Source organism: Trachurus japonicus, chromosome 22 (assembly GCF_045865225.1).
Source record: "Trachurus japonicus isolate A0001 chromosome 22, Traja_1.0".
Classification (NCBI taxonomy): Eukaryota; Metazoa; Chordata; class Actinopteri; order Carangiformes; family Carangidae; genus Trachurus; species Trachurus japonicus.
This window is the reverse complement of record NC_140928.1, coordinates 25,881,313-25,898,904: the sequence shown is the minus strand read 5'-3', so window position 1 is coordinate 25,898,904 and position 17,592 is coordinate 25,881,313. Positions and strand designations below refer to the sequence as shown.

General features: G+C 41.3%; 1 protein-coding gene across 9 annotated transcripts in view; it reads left to right on the top strand.

Moving 5' to 3' along the window:
- nrxn3a (neurexin 3a) overlaps window positions 1–17,592 on the top strand; it is a 118,827-nt gene that overhangs the window by 55,244 nt on the left and 45,991 nt on the right. For all 9 annotated transcript variants that reach the window (XR_015034781.1, XR_015034779.1, XR_015034780.1 and 6 more), the window contains exons 5-6: window positions 3,307–3,608; window positions 8,389–8,550. Coding sequence is in view for 5 of the 9 variants with exons in the window: in XM_085768272.1 (XP_085624398.1) it covers window positions 3,307–3,608; window positions 8,389–8,550 (464 nt within the window). In the remaining 4 variants the exon portion in view is untranslated. The remainder of the gene's footprint in view (window positions 1–3,306; window positions 3,609–8,388; window positions 8,551–17,592) is intronic.

Below are 17,592 nucleotides of genomic sequence, written 5' to 3'. Positions count from 1 at the left end.
AAGGGGACAAATTGAGTGAACAAATCGAACTGAATCATTTCCTGAACTGATTTGTTCTTTTCTCAGTTCAGTTGAGCTCAGCAGCGAGCGTGCAGGCCGACACTGGAACTGCTGTGTCGTCCGTGAATCACTGAATCACTTGCAAATCTGGTGGCGGAGACTCTCATTACGAGGGAACAGTGCACGGGTACTGTCAGTCAGGGCTGAGGGATCATGTTCAGTAAAGGTATTACTCACACAGTGAACGTACGTACTGATAAACGGTACGTTCACATAATGTACAACACAGACGTACACAAGCAACACAAGGACAAGCTTCCAAATGACACACCATGTTGGCAAATGTGTTGTTTACCAAACTAATGAAGGTAGTGTTGTGTTATTCACAAACGTGTCGTTGTGCTGCTTGCGAACGTCTGTGATGTGAACCTCAGGACAAGGAAAAGAGAAAAAAGCACAAATTCAAAGAGTATAGAGCTTATATATATTTCCCTCCACCACCTCTCCCTCTGACAGTTTTATGGATGACCCCTCACAGGACTCATCCAAGCTCATCCATCAAATGAAGGCTCCAAATGGAATGGCTTACGGACGCATTAAAACCATTATAGGCTGATAATAATTTCCTCACGCCGTCCTCACTGCCATATGATTGCAGTCATGAAGAAGTTCTATTCATTATCATTTTATATTTCTGCTAAATGACTAGCAAATGCAATCATGTATTGGATTTTTCTTTCTGTATATAACCAGTCATAAAAAAAACATATATGTATATTCAACATGTGTATAGAGTATTTTGTGTTAAAGAGTCTCACATTAATGTGGATGAATCTACATTACCCGCACTTGTTTATGTGCCCATTTTCGATAAATTTATTTATCTTTGTAGTTATTTTGATATTGGTCGACTCATCCAGCATTTCCTTGGAAAGACAGAGCGATTTACTGCAACCAACTAAGCGCATGAGTCGACAGAGACTAGCAGAGCAATTTGACAGAAGATGGAGATGGAGAGAAAAATAAAACAAACAGAGTGAGAAGCTTCTCCGTACCGGAGACAGGCGAGGTAGGCGGAGCAGCTCGGTGTCACTGACCTCAGCGGCCCCGGTGCTCCACGTCTGTCTCACACTCCACAGCAGGCTTACCGAGACTCGGTTCTCCTCTGCCCGACTCTCCTCTCTCCTCTCACCCACACTTGAGCACCCATCCTGGGCTATAAAGTCAGCCTGCTCTCGTACTCCGCTGTCCTGCTAGAGGCTGTTCTTAAGGATTTTAAATACATTTCCAAAGTAATTTGCCTAAAACTGTGTACAAAAACGTTAGTCTGGAGCCCTGACACACGAGCCAGATAAGCGTTTTTACCACAATACGCGGTAGAGCTCATGGGAAATGCAGTCTTCATTCCAGCAAAACATGAAAGTTCCTCAGAGGGGCTTTAATGGAGTATAACAAAATAACTTGAAACTTGATAGTGATTCGTTTTTAGTTGCGTGACAGTACTTCCAGCACTGCTCAGTGAGGTGGTTAGCGGCAGTCCACTGCTCCGCTAGTTCCCTGGTTGCTCAGAAAGTGCAGGGAAAGGGAGGAGTACTTCCAAGACACTGAGCCTCACCTCCATTACACCAATTAAGATACAGTAATGACATGCATAATTACTACTAAATGAGGCAGAGGAATAACTATACTTGAAGTAGTAAATAAATATGAGACTCACCAACCAGTGAGAGCAGGAGAGCAGGAGACAAAGAGAGGGAGAGTGCGATCACTATAATCAACTCTACATATCAAGCTGAGGGAGGTAGACCGTTTATGTCAGTTACGTTCCGTATACTTGAAGTAAATAAAAGCCAAACTCTTGTGGATCCCAAATGAAGGATGTGCTCTGTGAGGGACAAAACAATATAGTCTTTGTCATGGTGCACACCCTATTGTCTCATCTTGCATTTCATTTCTCCTGGTGATTGTGATGTGGCTCTTCACTGCATGTCATCCTCTCCTCTCTCTTGAATTTCCCCATCTCCATCTCACTTTCATTGTGACATAGGAACAAGCCTGAACGAAAAGGTTATTTTAGTGGGTTTTTTCCTATAGCCACTTAATTGGCTCAATAATGTTTTTGAAGGTGTTTTCATCATTTATCTAATTTGGGAAAAAACTCAATTTCAGATTTGCGTGACCACTTCTTGGGGATGATGCACTTGATTCATATGTACACACGCATACACACAAAGTACCTGACAGCAAAATAAAAAGTTATTTTTGATTTGACTTGAACTTACCTGAAACTGAACTTGTGCCATGACGATCTGTACTGCTGTTCTTTCATTCTGTTGATTTAGATGTTGTGTTTCTTCGGTTCTCTTGACAGTTTTGTCCTGATCGGCTCCACTGACATGTGGTGTACCTCAGGGCTCAATTGTTGCCCCCGTTTGTTTTTCCCTAGACATGCTCCTCCTCAGTTATCAGTCAATTATTGTGTATTTTTATCATTGATAGCCAGTTGTATCATGTGTAAAAACTACAGTGTCAGAAGGTAGAACATATATGTCATAATTATTTATATGGAATATGGCACTCTTACCCTACCTGAGAATTTTCAAAACAACATCTAATCTAATGTTCCCTTGTAAATTGATTATGTCACCTAAAACAATAATTGTATTCAGATTTATCTTTTTTTTGACACTGACACAGCTTATGAGTAATTTCCACAACACAAAAGTGCAATAGCATATGACCCGTCTACGAAAGGGCTAAATTGCAAAGACAAAATGCGATGCAAACCTGGACCACTTCCTGTTCACAATACACAGCAGAGGCCAATGCAAACTTCAAGTTTTCGAGGGTTAATTTGGAGGGCTCCAAAGAGTGAAAACAAGTGTTTAAAGCCCCTCTCACAGAGTGCACAATCCTCAGCCCACTCACTCAATGGTGCATTATGCAGAGATGTTTCTCTTGCTCACAGGGCAAAGGCAACTGGTTTGACCTGAAAGAGGCTATAGCTTTGTTGCTTGATATTTTGTTTTTGGGATTTAATTTAAAACCATGAAGCCCTTTTCACATAGGACACGGTGTTTTCCATGTGTGTGCGGGGTACACCGCGTCCTATGTGAAAAGGGCATAATACTAAAGAAAACCAAAAACTGCTGTTTTAATTGCTCTACTCTTTAAATGTCCTTGTTGTTTTCAGAAACTGTCAGATCTAGAATTTCAGAGATATTTGAATTAAACCTGTAATTCTTTCTGCTGCTTGAAAATATTCTGTTCTCAACACCATTTGTCTTTTTTCCCCTCTCCCCACAGCAAGGGAAGAGAATGTGGCCACTTTCCGTGGTTCAGAGTACTTCTGCTACGATCTCTCCCAGAACCCCATCCAGAGCAGTAGTGATGAGATCACGCTCTCCTTCAAGACATGGCAGCGCAATGGCCTTATCCTTCACACCGGCAAGTCAGCTGACTACGTCAACCTCGCCTTGAAGGACGGCGCTGTCTCTCTTGTTATCAACCTTGGTTCTGGAGCCTTTGAGGCCATCGTGGAGCCTGTCAATGGGAAGTTCAATGACAATGCGTGGCACGACGTCAAAGTGACCCGCAACCTACGACAGGTAAGACACAGTTTGGGGTGCATCATGTGAAAAAATATTATTTTATTAAGCTATAAAACATGCTCTCTACATGTTCTAAACTGAAAAATATCCTCTGCTATGATTGATATTTTGTGTCTGGGTCTGAAGATCATCTATAACTTCCTTACTGAGAAATCAGAATCAGGCCTTATGTCCCACCCACCAAAGCTGCTTGCTCTATAGGTTGACAGGTGAAGGAGCAGATAGTATCAAGTTGTTCAGAGAAGGTTTGTTGTGACCAAAACTGGCAAACAGAGGATCGTATGCGTAGTGTAGCATTGGCATGGTTAGTAAATTGTTTTTGCTGTTTGTTTGATTCTACAGTAAGTGACTGATACAGTGTTAGCAGTTGTGATGCAAACTCTCCAGTATGGACAAAGCTTCAGTGACTATAGTGAAAGGTATAGTATTAAAGAAAGAGCAGAGTATTTAGATGGAAAAGGAAAAATCAGAGTGACTCAGCCAAACGTTTGCACCCCGGTCAGAGCCAGACAGATTTGGAGTCTGTCGAGAACAAAAATCAGGGACCAGCGGCTGTGTCAGAACGGTTCGACAGTGTCAAATGTTGTAATAATAAAAAGCTAAGCTATATCACAAGTACAAAATCCCCCATTTCAAAATTAGCAAATCAAACATGTTACCATGTACTGTAATTAAAGTGGCTAATACATAATGCTGAAAAAAAGAACTTAGTACATGTTAAAGTGATATTTGAGGGTTTTTTTTTATGTGGGGTTGCGTGAGCCACTGATCTGTAGTCAGTGTATGTACCTGCAGTTCATTCAGATCATCATGCTGACAGTTTAGAGAAGCAGTGGTGAAACTGAGTGATGAGCTGCAGTGAATGAAGCCATCTCTTAAAAAACCTATTTCAGCCTCTAATACCCACAGAAAAAAATCATATATCAATTCAAGTGAATGCTTTATTATGAATATTTAAAGACTTTATACCTATACCTAATAACACACATCCTCCACTGCAGACCAGTCGGTCCAGTCAGACAGAGGCGAGCATAGATGCATTTTATAGATAGATAGATGTATTGTCCCACAGGGAATTTTTTCTCACAGTCTATCACACATAGCACACAATGTACACCACCAGACATTGAAAACATTCACCCACATTAAAAAAAAAAAAAAGTAGAATATAATGTGATGTGATCTAAGTTCTGATCTGAATCTACGTCAGGTAAAACGCTGGCTACAGATTACTTAGTGATGCTGGACATTATGGCCTGGCTGTTGTCCAGAGGAGCAGCTTTGGGATATTGGCAGGGTGTACTGTAGTGGAGTAAACACAGTAGATTGAAGAGAGGATCTCCATTTCAAGGGGTTTATTTTATCCAGTAAAAATACCTTGACACAATGTCCTCACTGGTGGACTCACAGACTCTGAGGACCGCGCCTGTCAGAGCCTTAGGGCTGTCCCACTGTCAAACCATTTAGTGTATGACGGCTGTCTCACAGATGTTTTGAACCCTTTACACACACTTCCCTGTGTCAGTGTTTGTGCAGACCTTGACTGAGGGAATTACCCACAGCTCATAGCATTGAGATATGAAATATGGGGCTGGTGGGGGAAGAAACGTTTGTTGTTGGCAAGGTAATATGATTTGTCACAATGTCCTGGACCATTCCTAACTACACCATCTTGAGCAAACTCGTTCACTTACCTGGAGCTATGGTTCTGTCAGTGAAGACTCAGGAGTTTGCTGTAGCCCTTGAAGTAGTAGTGAAGCTCTCTAGATGACCATCAATGAACATCCTTATTTGTGTTTAGGAAACAAGGCAAGTTCTATTGATCTTGCATCTGTTTCTACCTATGAACCTCTACCATTTTTCTTCCTGATGCAACTTTTCTTAAACGTTTTATGTGTAATAACTCCACACTTATCATCATCTGTTTTCATTTGATTTGCTTAAGTGTATTAACAAATCTACTGTTGACTTAACTCACCTCTCTGAAAAGCAAACAGGCTTTGGAACCGACATGGTAAACAAACTCCATTGTATGGTAGATATCATTCCTATTTTTTCCCATTTTTTGGTTTGCTGTGGACTTCTCTCCTTGACATCTGAACATCAAGATACCATTCTCAAATGGGAATAGTATCTTGACTCTTCATCTTTCACCCATTTTCTCCACTCACATTGATTTTATGTTTTCCTTTTCAAGCCATTCCTCTTTTTTGGTCACCCATCATCACCGTTGCTTCTAGATGTTTCTAGAGTTTTACTCTCTAGGTTTTTACAAAATGTGCTTCATTCCAGCCTACAATGAAATATTTCTGGTGATGATATTGCGGAAACCACTGGAAATGTACTATGACCCAAAAAAAGAGAAGGACCAAATCCACACTGGAACTCTGGGCACTAAAAGCATGGTGTTACCTGGGCTGAGTCTTCCTTACACTAAACTCTCTTCATCTTTCGTGCTGTACTGTAGGACATGACTGCTGTAGATGTGATGTACATAAATGCTGAATGTTGAGATCATGATTATTTAACACAATTTATTTGACTTTAGAAGCTTTGCATGACAGGTATTGAACTTACCTTGAACTTAAAATCAATGCAAAAAATTTGTATGAGTAAAAGTATATATTATATTATTCTTTTATAAAAAATATATTGAAATAGAATGACAGAGAGGAAGATAGACACATGACATGACATACATAACATTACAGACACTATAATCAGACAGCGTGTTAAACAAGAATGTTTGCAGTTACACTGCACATGAGGTTGAAAGAGGGAGCGCAGCTTAAAAACAACAACAACAACAACAAAACTTAACAACACATCAACACATAATCACTGATCTAAGTCTCTAACACAGAGCCTCTGACACTTACATGAGTATTAAGCCAACATTTGTTTTTCGATGTTTGCATGGTGGCTCAGCTCACTCTTAGTCCACCGTGTCTGTTTGTGTTTTGTAAGTGCATGATGACATTGCTCCTTGCAGTTGTGTCCCCAATCTAAACAAAAAAATTCGACTGGCAGTGGAAAAGAGGGCAGCCTTTATCTGCAGGTTTACCCACATAAAAAAATGCTGAAAACTGCTAATTTTGGTGGGACAAGGGTATCAGTTAAAGGTCTGAGTGTGGGATAGCAGCCAAGTAGGACAGGGTCTCTCCTGACTATATATAGAAAATCTCTTATCCTGCAAACTGCTGAAGATGACTCACTCTTGTCCTGTGTACGTTGCTGAACTGCACAACAATCTCATTTATCTTAACCTATCTCAATGATCTGTTTTTTTTATAATCATCGGAATCCAAACACACAAATGAAAACAAAATGATTCTCCTAGCCCTATACTGTATTTTGACTGTGTTCATGTATTACTATGCTGCATGTACAGTTTTAGATGATTATTATAATGTATTAACATGTAAGCAACATTTATGTCAAGTATAACCAAACCTTAATTACTTTATGTATTGCACGTAGATTAGTTTTATCAAACATGTGTCTTACCTTATATATGTTTTGAAATCTTAACTGTAGCTGTCAAATAAATGTAATAGATACCATATACAGTATATATTATATGCATTTTACTTCTACAGTATACAACACATTTATTTGACAGCTTGAAGTACAGTACGTGAATGAATGTTCCTGGTGTCTTTACACTATTACTAGAAAGTGACCGATTAAAGGTTTTGCAGCTTTTTGATTTGATTTTGATTTTATTAATTCATGCTGGCTCCACTGAGAAACTGCAGAACTTTACAAAACAAAACATACACAAACATTTGAAAAGAGGCTACATACAAACAATTTCAGGGTTAAAAATATTTCAGGGCAGTGAGCAAGGGCAGTTAGCGGCCAGCCATGCTGTAGCCTATTATTTTTACAGTCTAAATAATATTATTATATAGCCTAACTGCAGTGTGCAGGGTTGAGTTTCTTAGCCTGCTGGTCTTGGCCATGGGTTCAGCCAGCTTGTGCTGGTTCCTCGGTGTCTTAGCTGTGCAGTTGCCTCCTGTTGTTCCTGCAGTGCTGGTTTCTGTGCATCCTGCATGTTTTTACATAATTCAATAGCTACATCCACACTATTAGGTTTTCAACTTTGTCAAATGAAACCAGTCTCTCCAGAAGAGCAAACAAACGAGCGACAGCAAAGACAGCTACAGTTTTAAAATGTAGAATTTAACTGCGCCAAAGAGGACAAGGTCAGTAACACTTGTATTTTGTTATCAATGTTGCTCTCACCACAAGTCAAAGGCAAAGCTGCTGTGGCCCAACCAGGGTGCAACCATATGTCATCGTTTCCAAAGGTCTCTGTTTTCAACCGTCCAGACTGTATCGCACTCCTGGAGTTTTCAAAATAAAAGAGGTCCAGCACTGTTTCCAAAAATAGGACAGGAGGCAAAAATGTAGCTACAAAAAAAAGTGTGGATGTAGCTCATGTGTTATGACACAAACCCCTCTTTCCTTTCTGTTTTTTCCTGTATTAGTTTCTTTCCTTCCTCTCACTTTTAGATAAAAAAAAGGTCAAATAAAATGACACATACATGGCTCCTGGGGAACTGCATGTTTAGTCTATACAACATACAGCATTCTACTCACAAAGAAACAAAAAGGGGCTCTGGTAGATTTTCCTGTTCAATCCATCATCCATGATCAGGTCTGAGATTTTCTGACTTACAAAGACCTGAGTGACTTTTCCAGCAACACTGCTGGCCATGTGTAATGTTACAATCCAAGAAAAATAACATTTTATTTCATTTCCGACTGTCAGGTGACAATATCAGTGGATGGGATTCTGACCACCACGGGTTATACCCAGGAGGACTACACCATGTTGGGCTCTGATGACTTCTTCTATGTGGGTGGAAGCCCCAGCACTGCTGATTTGCCTGGATCTCCAGTCAGCAACAACTTCATGGGCTGTCTGAAGGAGGTAAAGTAGCAGATTCCCTGTTTAGTCTACAGTAATAAAGAAAAAATGGCACTGGTGTTACATGTATCTAAATGAATGATCAGTTTATCCCTTACATGATTTTAAACAAATATGATCTGTTTTTCTATTTTAAGTATCTAAGTTTGGGACATAAAAGTAAGTTTAAGAAATATAAATGTTTGAGAGAATACACTTGTGGTGGATTTTCAAAAAGAACATTGAATGTATACTGTATGACTGATTGTTACAGTTTGCTTCTGCTGGAGTCATTTTTCTGTTCACTTTCATTGTTCACAAAAATGGGGGTTCTTTCTTTCTTTCTTTCTTTCTTTCTTTCTTTCTTTCTTTCTTTCTTTCTTTCTTTCTTTCTTTCTTTCTTTTTTGTCAAAACTCTACAGCTGTGCTCCTCCAACTAGCAATTTTGTTCTCTGAGCTTCATAGTAAAGTGCCGGGCATTTTCTACTGACACTAACAGACTCCAGACTGCCACTTAATGCAAATATTACTACAGTTTCAAAAATGTGTTGGTATTCACTATTTTTTGAGATCCTGGTCCGTCACTCACAGATCAAAATGCTACTTAATATCAGGTATTGGCAATGAATTTGTCAAAGTGCTTGTATTAATCACTTCAACAAGCAGTAGCAAATCCTTGCAACTCATAGTACTTGCATTATGTAAGTGTATTTTTTGGTCAATTGATGTCGTTATTCTATGTAGTTTTTTGTCTGTTACTGGAGATGATCATGTTCTCAAGGGAAAAACTTGTATATATTAAGTATACACGATGTGAAGTTGAACCTCTTGGACTGGCTGAGCTGAAGAAACTGTATCACAGCCATAGCAGAGCTAAGCTAAAGGCTTGGAGGTGGACATAGCAGGCTTTCGTGCCATTGATCCTTATGGGAAATGTCAGCTCCTTTGCTAACAAGTGTGAGGAACTGGAGGCACTTGTGAAGAACCAGCAGGCTTAGCTGAAGTGTAGTCACACATGTTTCATGGAAATCTGGTTGAACAACAACACTCCAGACTCTTGTGTGGATTCACCCAGCTTCACTGCAGTGAGTGGGCAGAGACATAAGAGCAATTAGAGAGAACAAAGGTGGAGGACTGGTTCTGTTTGTGCACAGTAGGTGGTGCAACCTGTTGAGTGGAGGAGGAGATCTCCTGGTGGGATTCTGCGTTCATGAACCATACTGGTAGTGGGTACCAAGGGGATTTTCTCACATCTTCTCCATTGTTGTTAACATCCAACCACAGGTGGAGCCCATAGTATTGTGTGACATCATTCATAACCCTGCTGCAAGAATTCAGACCCAGTACCTTGATGCATTTATTGCAATACTAGAGTTCTGTGCATACATCAAGGAGGTCCCGTCCCGCCCTATAAGGGTCCATTTACAGTAATATGTGTATCATCCACAGTTTGAGTGCTTTGAGTGCTCAGATTGGAATGCGCTGCTGAAGTCACAGGGTCATTCTCACAAGAGGAGGGGAATGTACCCTAGACTGATACTTTCCAAACGACAAGCCCAAGATCACCAGTAACACAGAGACCCTCCTCAACCAGCAAAATGGAGTTGTGTGCACCATCACCTAAAGAGGAGATTAAAGTAGGTGAAGGATGACTCAAAAGGAAAGTAGATCGGAAGGTCCACTTCTACAACACCAGAGAAGTGTGGAAGGGGATGAGGATGAGAGAGAGAGGAACTGCTGGGCAACATCAGGTGATGTGGACAAGGCCACAAACCTGTTCTTTGACACGTTTGACAAATCCTCACCAGTTCACCCTCACACTGCTTCAGACACAGCTTGTCCTTTGGCATATCCTTGAACACTTGACACGGCAGCAGTAAGTTCTTCCACACTGGGGTCAAGTATCTGGTCCTTTGCAGTGGAAGAGGTGAGGGCAAAGGTCAAGAGGCTACATCCTGGGAAAGCAACTCACCCTGACGATGTGTGTTAAAGGACTGGCTGACTGAGTCTCTCCAGATGATCTTCAACTTGAGTGTCCCAACAGAGATGGTCCTGGTCCTGTGTGAAACGTTTTGTGTCTTGTTTTGATACCTAAAAGAGGTTGACCAGCTGAGATAAATGACAACTGGTGGTGGTCCTCACATTGCATATTATGAAGATCCTGGAGCTGCTACTTCTCCATCCTCTGAAGCCAAAGGCTGAACATGCACCAGACCCTCTACAGTTTACCTACAGGGAACATATTGGAGTGGAAAATGCCATTCTTTGTATGGTTCAGTAGGCCTATTCTTACAAGCCATTAGATGAGGATCATGTTCTTCGATTTCTGAAATGCATTCGACACCATCCAATCAACCATTCTTATAGACAAGCTCAAGGAGATGGGCTCGGATCCCTGCGTTATTTCCTGGTTTATAGATTACCTGACAAGACGACCATAGTAACTGGGTTTGGGTAATTGTAGCTCAGAGAGTGATGAGCAGCACTGGGGCTTCACAGGGGACTCCTCTGGCTCTGTCCCTTTTCACTCTATATACAGCAGACTTTAAATACTGAGTCTTGCCATATCCAGAAATACTAGGGTGGCACAGCTATTGTTCGGTGTACTGTACCAGGAATGGACAGGAGTAGGAGGACTACAGGGATCTGACAATGGTCTTTAGGGAATGGAGTCCTCCATGTTCTAAACACCTCCAAGACCAAGGAGATGGTCACTTACTTTCAGTGGTCTAGGCTTTCACCCTTCAGCCAGTCAACTGGACATATACATTTCCTCAGGAGGCTCAGATCCTCCAATGTCTGCTGGGAAATGCAGCCTACACCTTTTTCCATGTTTGCATCCTCTTATATCATGGGCTCAAGTCTGTAATGGTAGCAGCCCAACAAGTCAGTCGTTTTACTCCGTGCCACATTCAGCTGTAAAAGGCTCCTTCTGTGTGTGTAGACTGGCTTGTACTTTTTAAAAAATCAACGATTTATCCTTGCCTGTCTGATTGTCACATAGAGGTTGCATCCTGAAGGTGTTTAGAGGTTTAGAGTCAGATAATATTCATATCCTTTTCTTTTCGTTCAACAGCTTACACACATGAAAGGAACACATGATGCAACCCATGAATTAACCTACATCTTAAAAACAAATAGACCAGCTCATATTGATTATACTGTACGCTTACATACTGTAGATGAAGGTCAAAGTAGAAGTTTTTGGAATCCCCCCCCCCAAAAAAAAAAAAAAAACTGATGAAGAATTAATTTGCTGTGCTCATTTTGATTTCGCCATAAATAGTGTTGCCATTCACATGGTTTTGTTAATCCAAGATTGTGAGTTAACCCATACACACACTATTGCTCACATGGACACACACACACACACTCACACAGCTGCAGCGTGGCAGCAGGGACATGGCTTTTTCTGTCATTGTTCGATGGCAACACACACATACACAATAGAGGACAGAGCATGATATGGGCTGCAGAGAAAGAGAGGAAGTGGTGCAGTAGCCATTTAATCCCCCTCTGGCCTACTTCCTGCACTGTGCTGCCCATGCTGGGCAGGTTTGTGAGTGCCTGTACCGCCCAACCCTTACACCGCCGTCACCTCCGCCCCGTACACACACATACACACACACACACACACACAGACATAGTCCTATAGATGACAAATGAAAGCAAAACCGTGAAAAATGAGTAGGGAAACACAATGATAAAGCACCTATCTACAGGGGTCACTAAACATTTTGGTAAAAGTGGAAATGATGGAAACCTTAAGTTAGGTGGGTGATGCAGCATCAGGACAATCAAGACAAGCAGCTATAGACCTAGATTAGAACCAATACCGATGCAATATCTCTCCTTACATCTGATCTCAGTACAGCTTTCTTTCTGATGCCTGTTTGCATTCGTCACATAATTCACTGCCATCTAGTGGTGGCAGCGGATAATTCACAAGTAGAGAGGACAGTGGGATTTTCTTCTTGAGGTTTGCACATTGAGGGTAATTGTAGGATCTTTCATGGGTGAGTAGCAATAGCCAAAGTGTGCTTGTCAAACCGTCCTTGGTTCAGGCTCTAACGTTCTGAGATCAGTTATGATATTGCATTACCCATGCACCGATGTGTGCGGAAACTAACCTTGCACGTTTAGTGTAAAGAGGCAGCAGAGGGATGTAAGCAAGAAGGTTACACTGATTTATCACCTGTATGAGGTTTGATACATACTGAAGAGAAGTAGAGAGGACAAACTAGTTTGTTGGAGGTTAGCAGTGCAGCTGAGAACACACTGCAGTAGGCCTACAGTATATGTGCATTTCAGGCTGTTTTACAGTGAATAAATGCTTTGACTCCTAACGACCCAAGTTACCATGTGCATTTACAGTCCAGACACAATGTGACCCTGAGAGTACACACACAATGCAAAACACAACAGATGCATTTCTTGCAGACACAAACAATTAAGGTGGGGGACGGGGGTTACCCTGAAGGTATAATGCTACCCACAGTGGTCCAGGTTTACATCCCAGTCCCCGTGGAAGAGTTCTAGATATGAGAGGAATCAGTGCCAATGATCACTGAAGCTGTTCAGGAAGCGCATGGTGGTCCCGCACTTTCCTAAGATGTTTTATGTGGCATTTTCCTTTAACCCGCCTGCCTTTAGGCCCAAGATCAAAATTGTCATAACTTTGTATTTTTCCTGATTAAGTTGTCATTTTTAGAAATGACAGTGCTACACAAGCAGAATCAGGACAACTACAGTTATCAATAAAGACTTATGCACAGTATAATAGAGCCTAATAGCCCATAAACAAAATAAAAGTATATTTTCTCTTTCAATTTTTTTAAAGACATTATTTGAAGATTCTTTCTTTATCTCATTCTTTGGATAAACAGTATTTATGGGCATTTGTTGTCTCAGCTCCAAAGCCTCTATTACTCCTCATGTCTGTTTTGTTCCCCTATTGTGAGTTCAGAATTCAACAGTGTAGATCACATTTATTACTGGGGTTCTGCCAAAGCAGGCCGAGCCTCTGCACCGACTGCAGCCACTAGATTCATTCATATAGAATGCAGATTAAAAAAAACTGATAAACGCACACAATGCAGCAAAAAAATGGTAAAAATATATTCCAAATCTTTCCCAACTTAAAATGTTAAGGTGCTGTAGCGCTAGAAAACAGAGGCCCACATAGAGGTAGCCTACGGTGTGGTTATGACTGTATCATCTGTTCAGATCATTTTTCACACACCATTCAAGTAAAAATAAATATTTTCTTCAACATCTGAAGCCACGATCAAACTGCACAAACATAAACAGTCATTTATTTCTGCATATCAGTCACAAAACACACCACCTGACACATTCCCATCATACTGTCTCCCTTATACAATCACACAGTCTACTCACCTCCTGATCACAGACTCACCATCTCACATATCTGCAGCTCTCTCCCTCAGCCTGCTGTCCAGCACCCTTGCATCCTCTGCTTCTTGCCATTAAGGCTAATTTCCCGCTGGCAATGCTCTTGTTCTCGCATCCACAGAGGAGCATTATGGATAAATGTTTTGTTACCATGGCACCAGGTACTGGTCGCCCTTGGTAGCCCCTGTGGCTGGCTGGCCTGTGATTGTTATGCCTTTTTATAAGCCGGCAATTACAGAGAAAGCCTACATCTCAAAACCTACAAAATACATAATGGCCTACAATAACACATAATTGCCATAATTGTCATTGTCATTACACCTCCATCAACCACTCACACGGGGGCCCCTGGCTCTGCCTGCACACTGCAGCCGGCAAAGAAACACAAAGAACGGGTTTATAGCCAGAACATGGAGGATGAGCAAACACAACAAATGTCAGTCTCAGGCTCTTCCTGTGGTAACTCTACCTTGTTAATGTAAGCAAATATTTGCAGAACATTTATTTTCAGGACATCTTTGACAACACCAACCACCCTCTCTCTCCACAACCTTCTGGCAGCTACAACAGCAGCCATCGTCTCATCTCACTGTGCTGCAGGACGGAGAGGTTCTGGAGATCCTTAGAAATGTATAAATCATTGTCTGAAGCAGAGGCAGCTGAAACAGGTGCTGCAGCAGTGATAAAGTAGCTGAATCAATACCCAAAGATTAATAATGGCCTTCAATGGCTGAAAAAACAGAACAAAACAAAAAAGAAACTGCTGACGTCACCTGAAATGCAGTGATGTGGAGACTCAGTAGCTTGAATGTAACAGCGGAGGAGCTCAAAGCAAAGATGGAAAGTGTGTAATGCAGTCTTTATATTAGTGTCGCTTTACATCAGTGTGTGACAGACAGAGTCTTCCTGTGCTTGTAAACATCTCAGAGAACACTGGAGCTGTTAATGAGCTCTATCCCACAGCTGTGTGTAACACAGATCAGTGACAATGTGGTTGCTGCTGCTCAAATCATAAATAGCCAAAAAAACAAAACAAAACAAAAAAAAAACAGCAGACATCTGCTCAGTGAGCTGAGCATTTTGATAGTTGAGTTGTTTCTGAAGCTTCAAGTGTGCAGGAGTCAGGATTCCAAGTCTAACTGTATTTACTATTACACTGTCAAGTCTGAGTTGTAATTTCTCTCCATGAGTAGGCTGCTAACTTGTAAACACCTTTCTCTCTCTCTCTCTCTCTCTCTCTCTCTCTCTCTCTCTCTCTCTCTCTCTCTCTCTCTCTCTCTCTCTCTCTCTCTCTCTCTCTCACACACACACACAAAGAGAGAGAGAGAGAGAGAGTCATGTATTTCATTAGACTGACTGAGTGGAACCGCGGCTCAGACTGTGTGTTCTGCAAAGGAAATGATGCCACCCTGTGTACAAAACCACACACTGCAAAAGCTCTGATTGTGCAAAACGCCCCACGGAGTCTCGTAGCATCTGCAACACTAACGTTCTTTATCTGTCTTTTTCCTTTTTATTAATTTTTATTTCTTATGTCAGTTTTCAACCATGTGTAATATTGTCGAATTGTTGAACTGACAAATCTACACGCACACTAACAAAGCAACACACGCTGAACACAGTCCGTAGGCTCAGATTTATTGGTGAGATAGACATCTAGGGATGATGAATGTCTGTGTCTGTGTGTGTATCATGTTGGCTAGGCTGTATGCTCGGTGATAAATTCAACAGAACGCTGTGATCTTTATGTTAATTTTCAAAATGTGAAATGACATAGGCTGCTGACGTAGCTGCTTCTCTGACCTACATCAATACAGTGGAGAGGGTGGTTAGTCACACACCCAGCCTTTATAACCGGCTTGTCCGGTCTCCTTGTGTTCAGGTCAGACACGTTTCTGCCCCAGCAGACTGCAGCATAAAGCAGTGGCCACCACCAGCTGTTAAAAATGTGCAGCATTTCACTGCAGACATCAAAGACCTGAGCCTCCTGAGTATAAAAGAGCCGTCTCTGAAGGGGGAGGTGACGTGATCACTCACTCTGAAAAGGCAACGACCATCTCCTTGGTCTTGGAGGTGTTTAGAACATGGTCGATGCTGTTTTCGGCGCCCTATTCTCTGAAAGCCATTGTCAGATCCCCGTACTCCTACTCCTCCCTGATACACCCCACAATAGCTGTGTCATCCCAGTATTTCTGGATGAGGCAAGAGAGTTGTATTTAAAGTCTGCTGTATTTAGAGTGAACAAGACCAGAGCCAGAAGAGTCCCCTGTGGAGAGAGTGCTGCTCATCACTCTCTGAGCCACAGTTACCCAGCTCTCGTCTTGTCAGGTAAACCAGGATACAACACAGGGATCCAACCAGGGATGGTGTTAACCTTCCTCTTGTGTTCGGGTCACCAGTGACCCGTTTTTTTGGTTTTTAATGCATAAAAGTACCACATAAAGTTGTTTACAGCATCAAGGCTTTTTGAAAAATGAAACTTTTTTTTTTGACCCGGTTATAACGATAAAAACAATAATGAGAGTTAAAACTGAAATCATAAGTGCAAAACCAGCCTTTTCATGGATAAGGAAGCCTAACAATGTAACCAAGAGATGAGAAACAAATAGGATGACAAATAATTGTTTTTAGTGTGTTTTACTTACAGCTGATTTAAGACTCGGGTCAAAACTGACCCTATAACACAAGAGATGGTAGCAGAAAGACAAGGGATATACTGACAAAAAAGGCCCAGGGTTCATGGTTTAGGAAGCCTAACATGTAACCAAGAGAGGAAAAACTAATTGGTAGCAGAAAGCTAACACAAGATGAAGGTTAAATTTAGCAACTCCATTTTACAGCAGGTCAATATCTGACCAAAAACATTTGCTTCTTATTGGGTTCTTGGGCTTTCTTCTGTAATATCAGAGTCATTTTCTATCACATGTGAAGCGAACGTAACGCAACTTCTCCAAACAAGCACTTATCAGTTCATATAGACATAAAGATTTACATAACAGGTGGTGTTATGGATGTTCAAGGGAGGCAATGGGGTAGTTATGTTCTGTTTCACAACTGGATGTCGGCCCAAAAGCAATACTGAGAGAACATTGCTCACTGTGCTGATCGTATCTATAGTTGTTCTCCGCTGTGAGAACACTTCTTGTTTAGCAAACTCTGGAGCTCAAAGTTGAGCCACTGCCTAAAGCCATCCACTAGATCCACCATGTTTTGCTTCTTTCATACTAATACTGCACAATGTGACGAAACACTACATCACTGGGTCTGAAACCTGTGCTCTTTCACACATCAATATTTTGCCCAGGTTGTCAGAACTGATCAGACTCAAATCAATTACTTAAATCATATCAATTAACAATGACCTTCACTGCTGGATGAATCTCAGACCATCCATTACAGGCAGAATAGCCACCATAAAAAATGACAGCACTCCCCAAACTAAATCATTCATGTACAATGAACCCTGATTAATCTGCAAAACCAAAAACACTAAGACGACCAGGCGCATCCAACTTTTATGCCCGGCAGACCAACATCACCTCAACCCTCATCACCTCTCAACTCACACCAACTCCACAAAAAAACTTCAAGAGAAGACATAAAATGTGATATAATATAATACAATATAACAACTCACTGCATTGAATCACT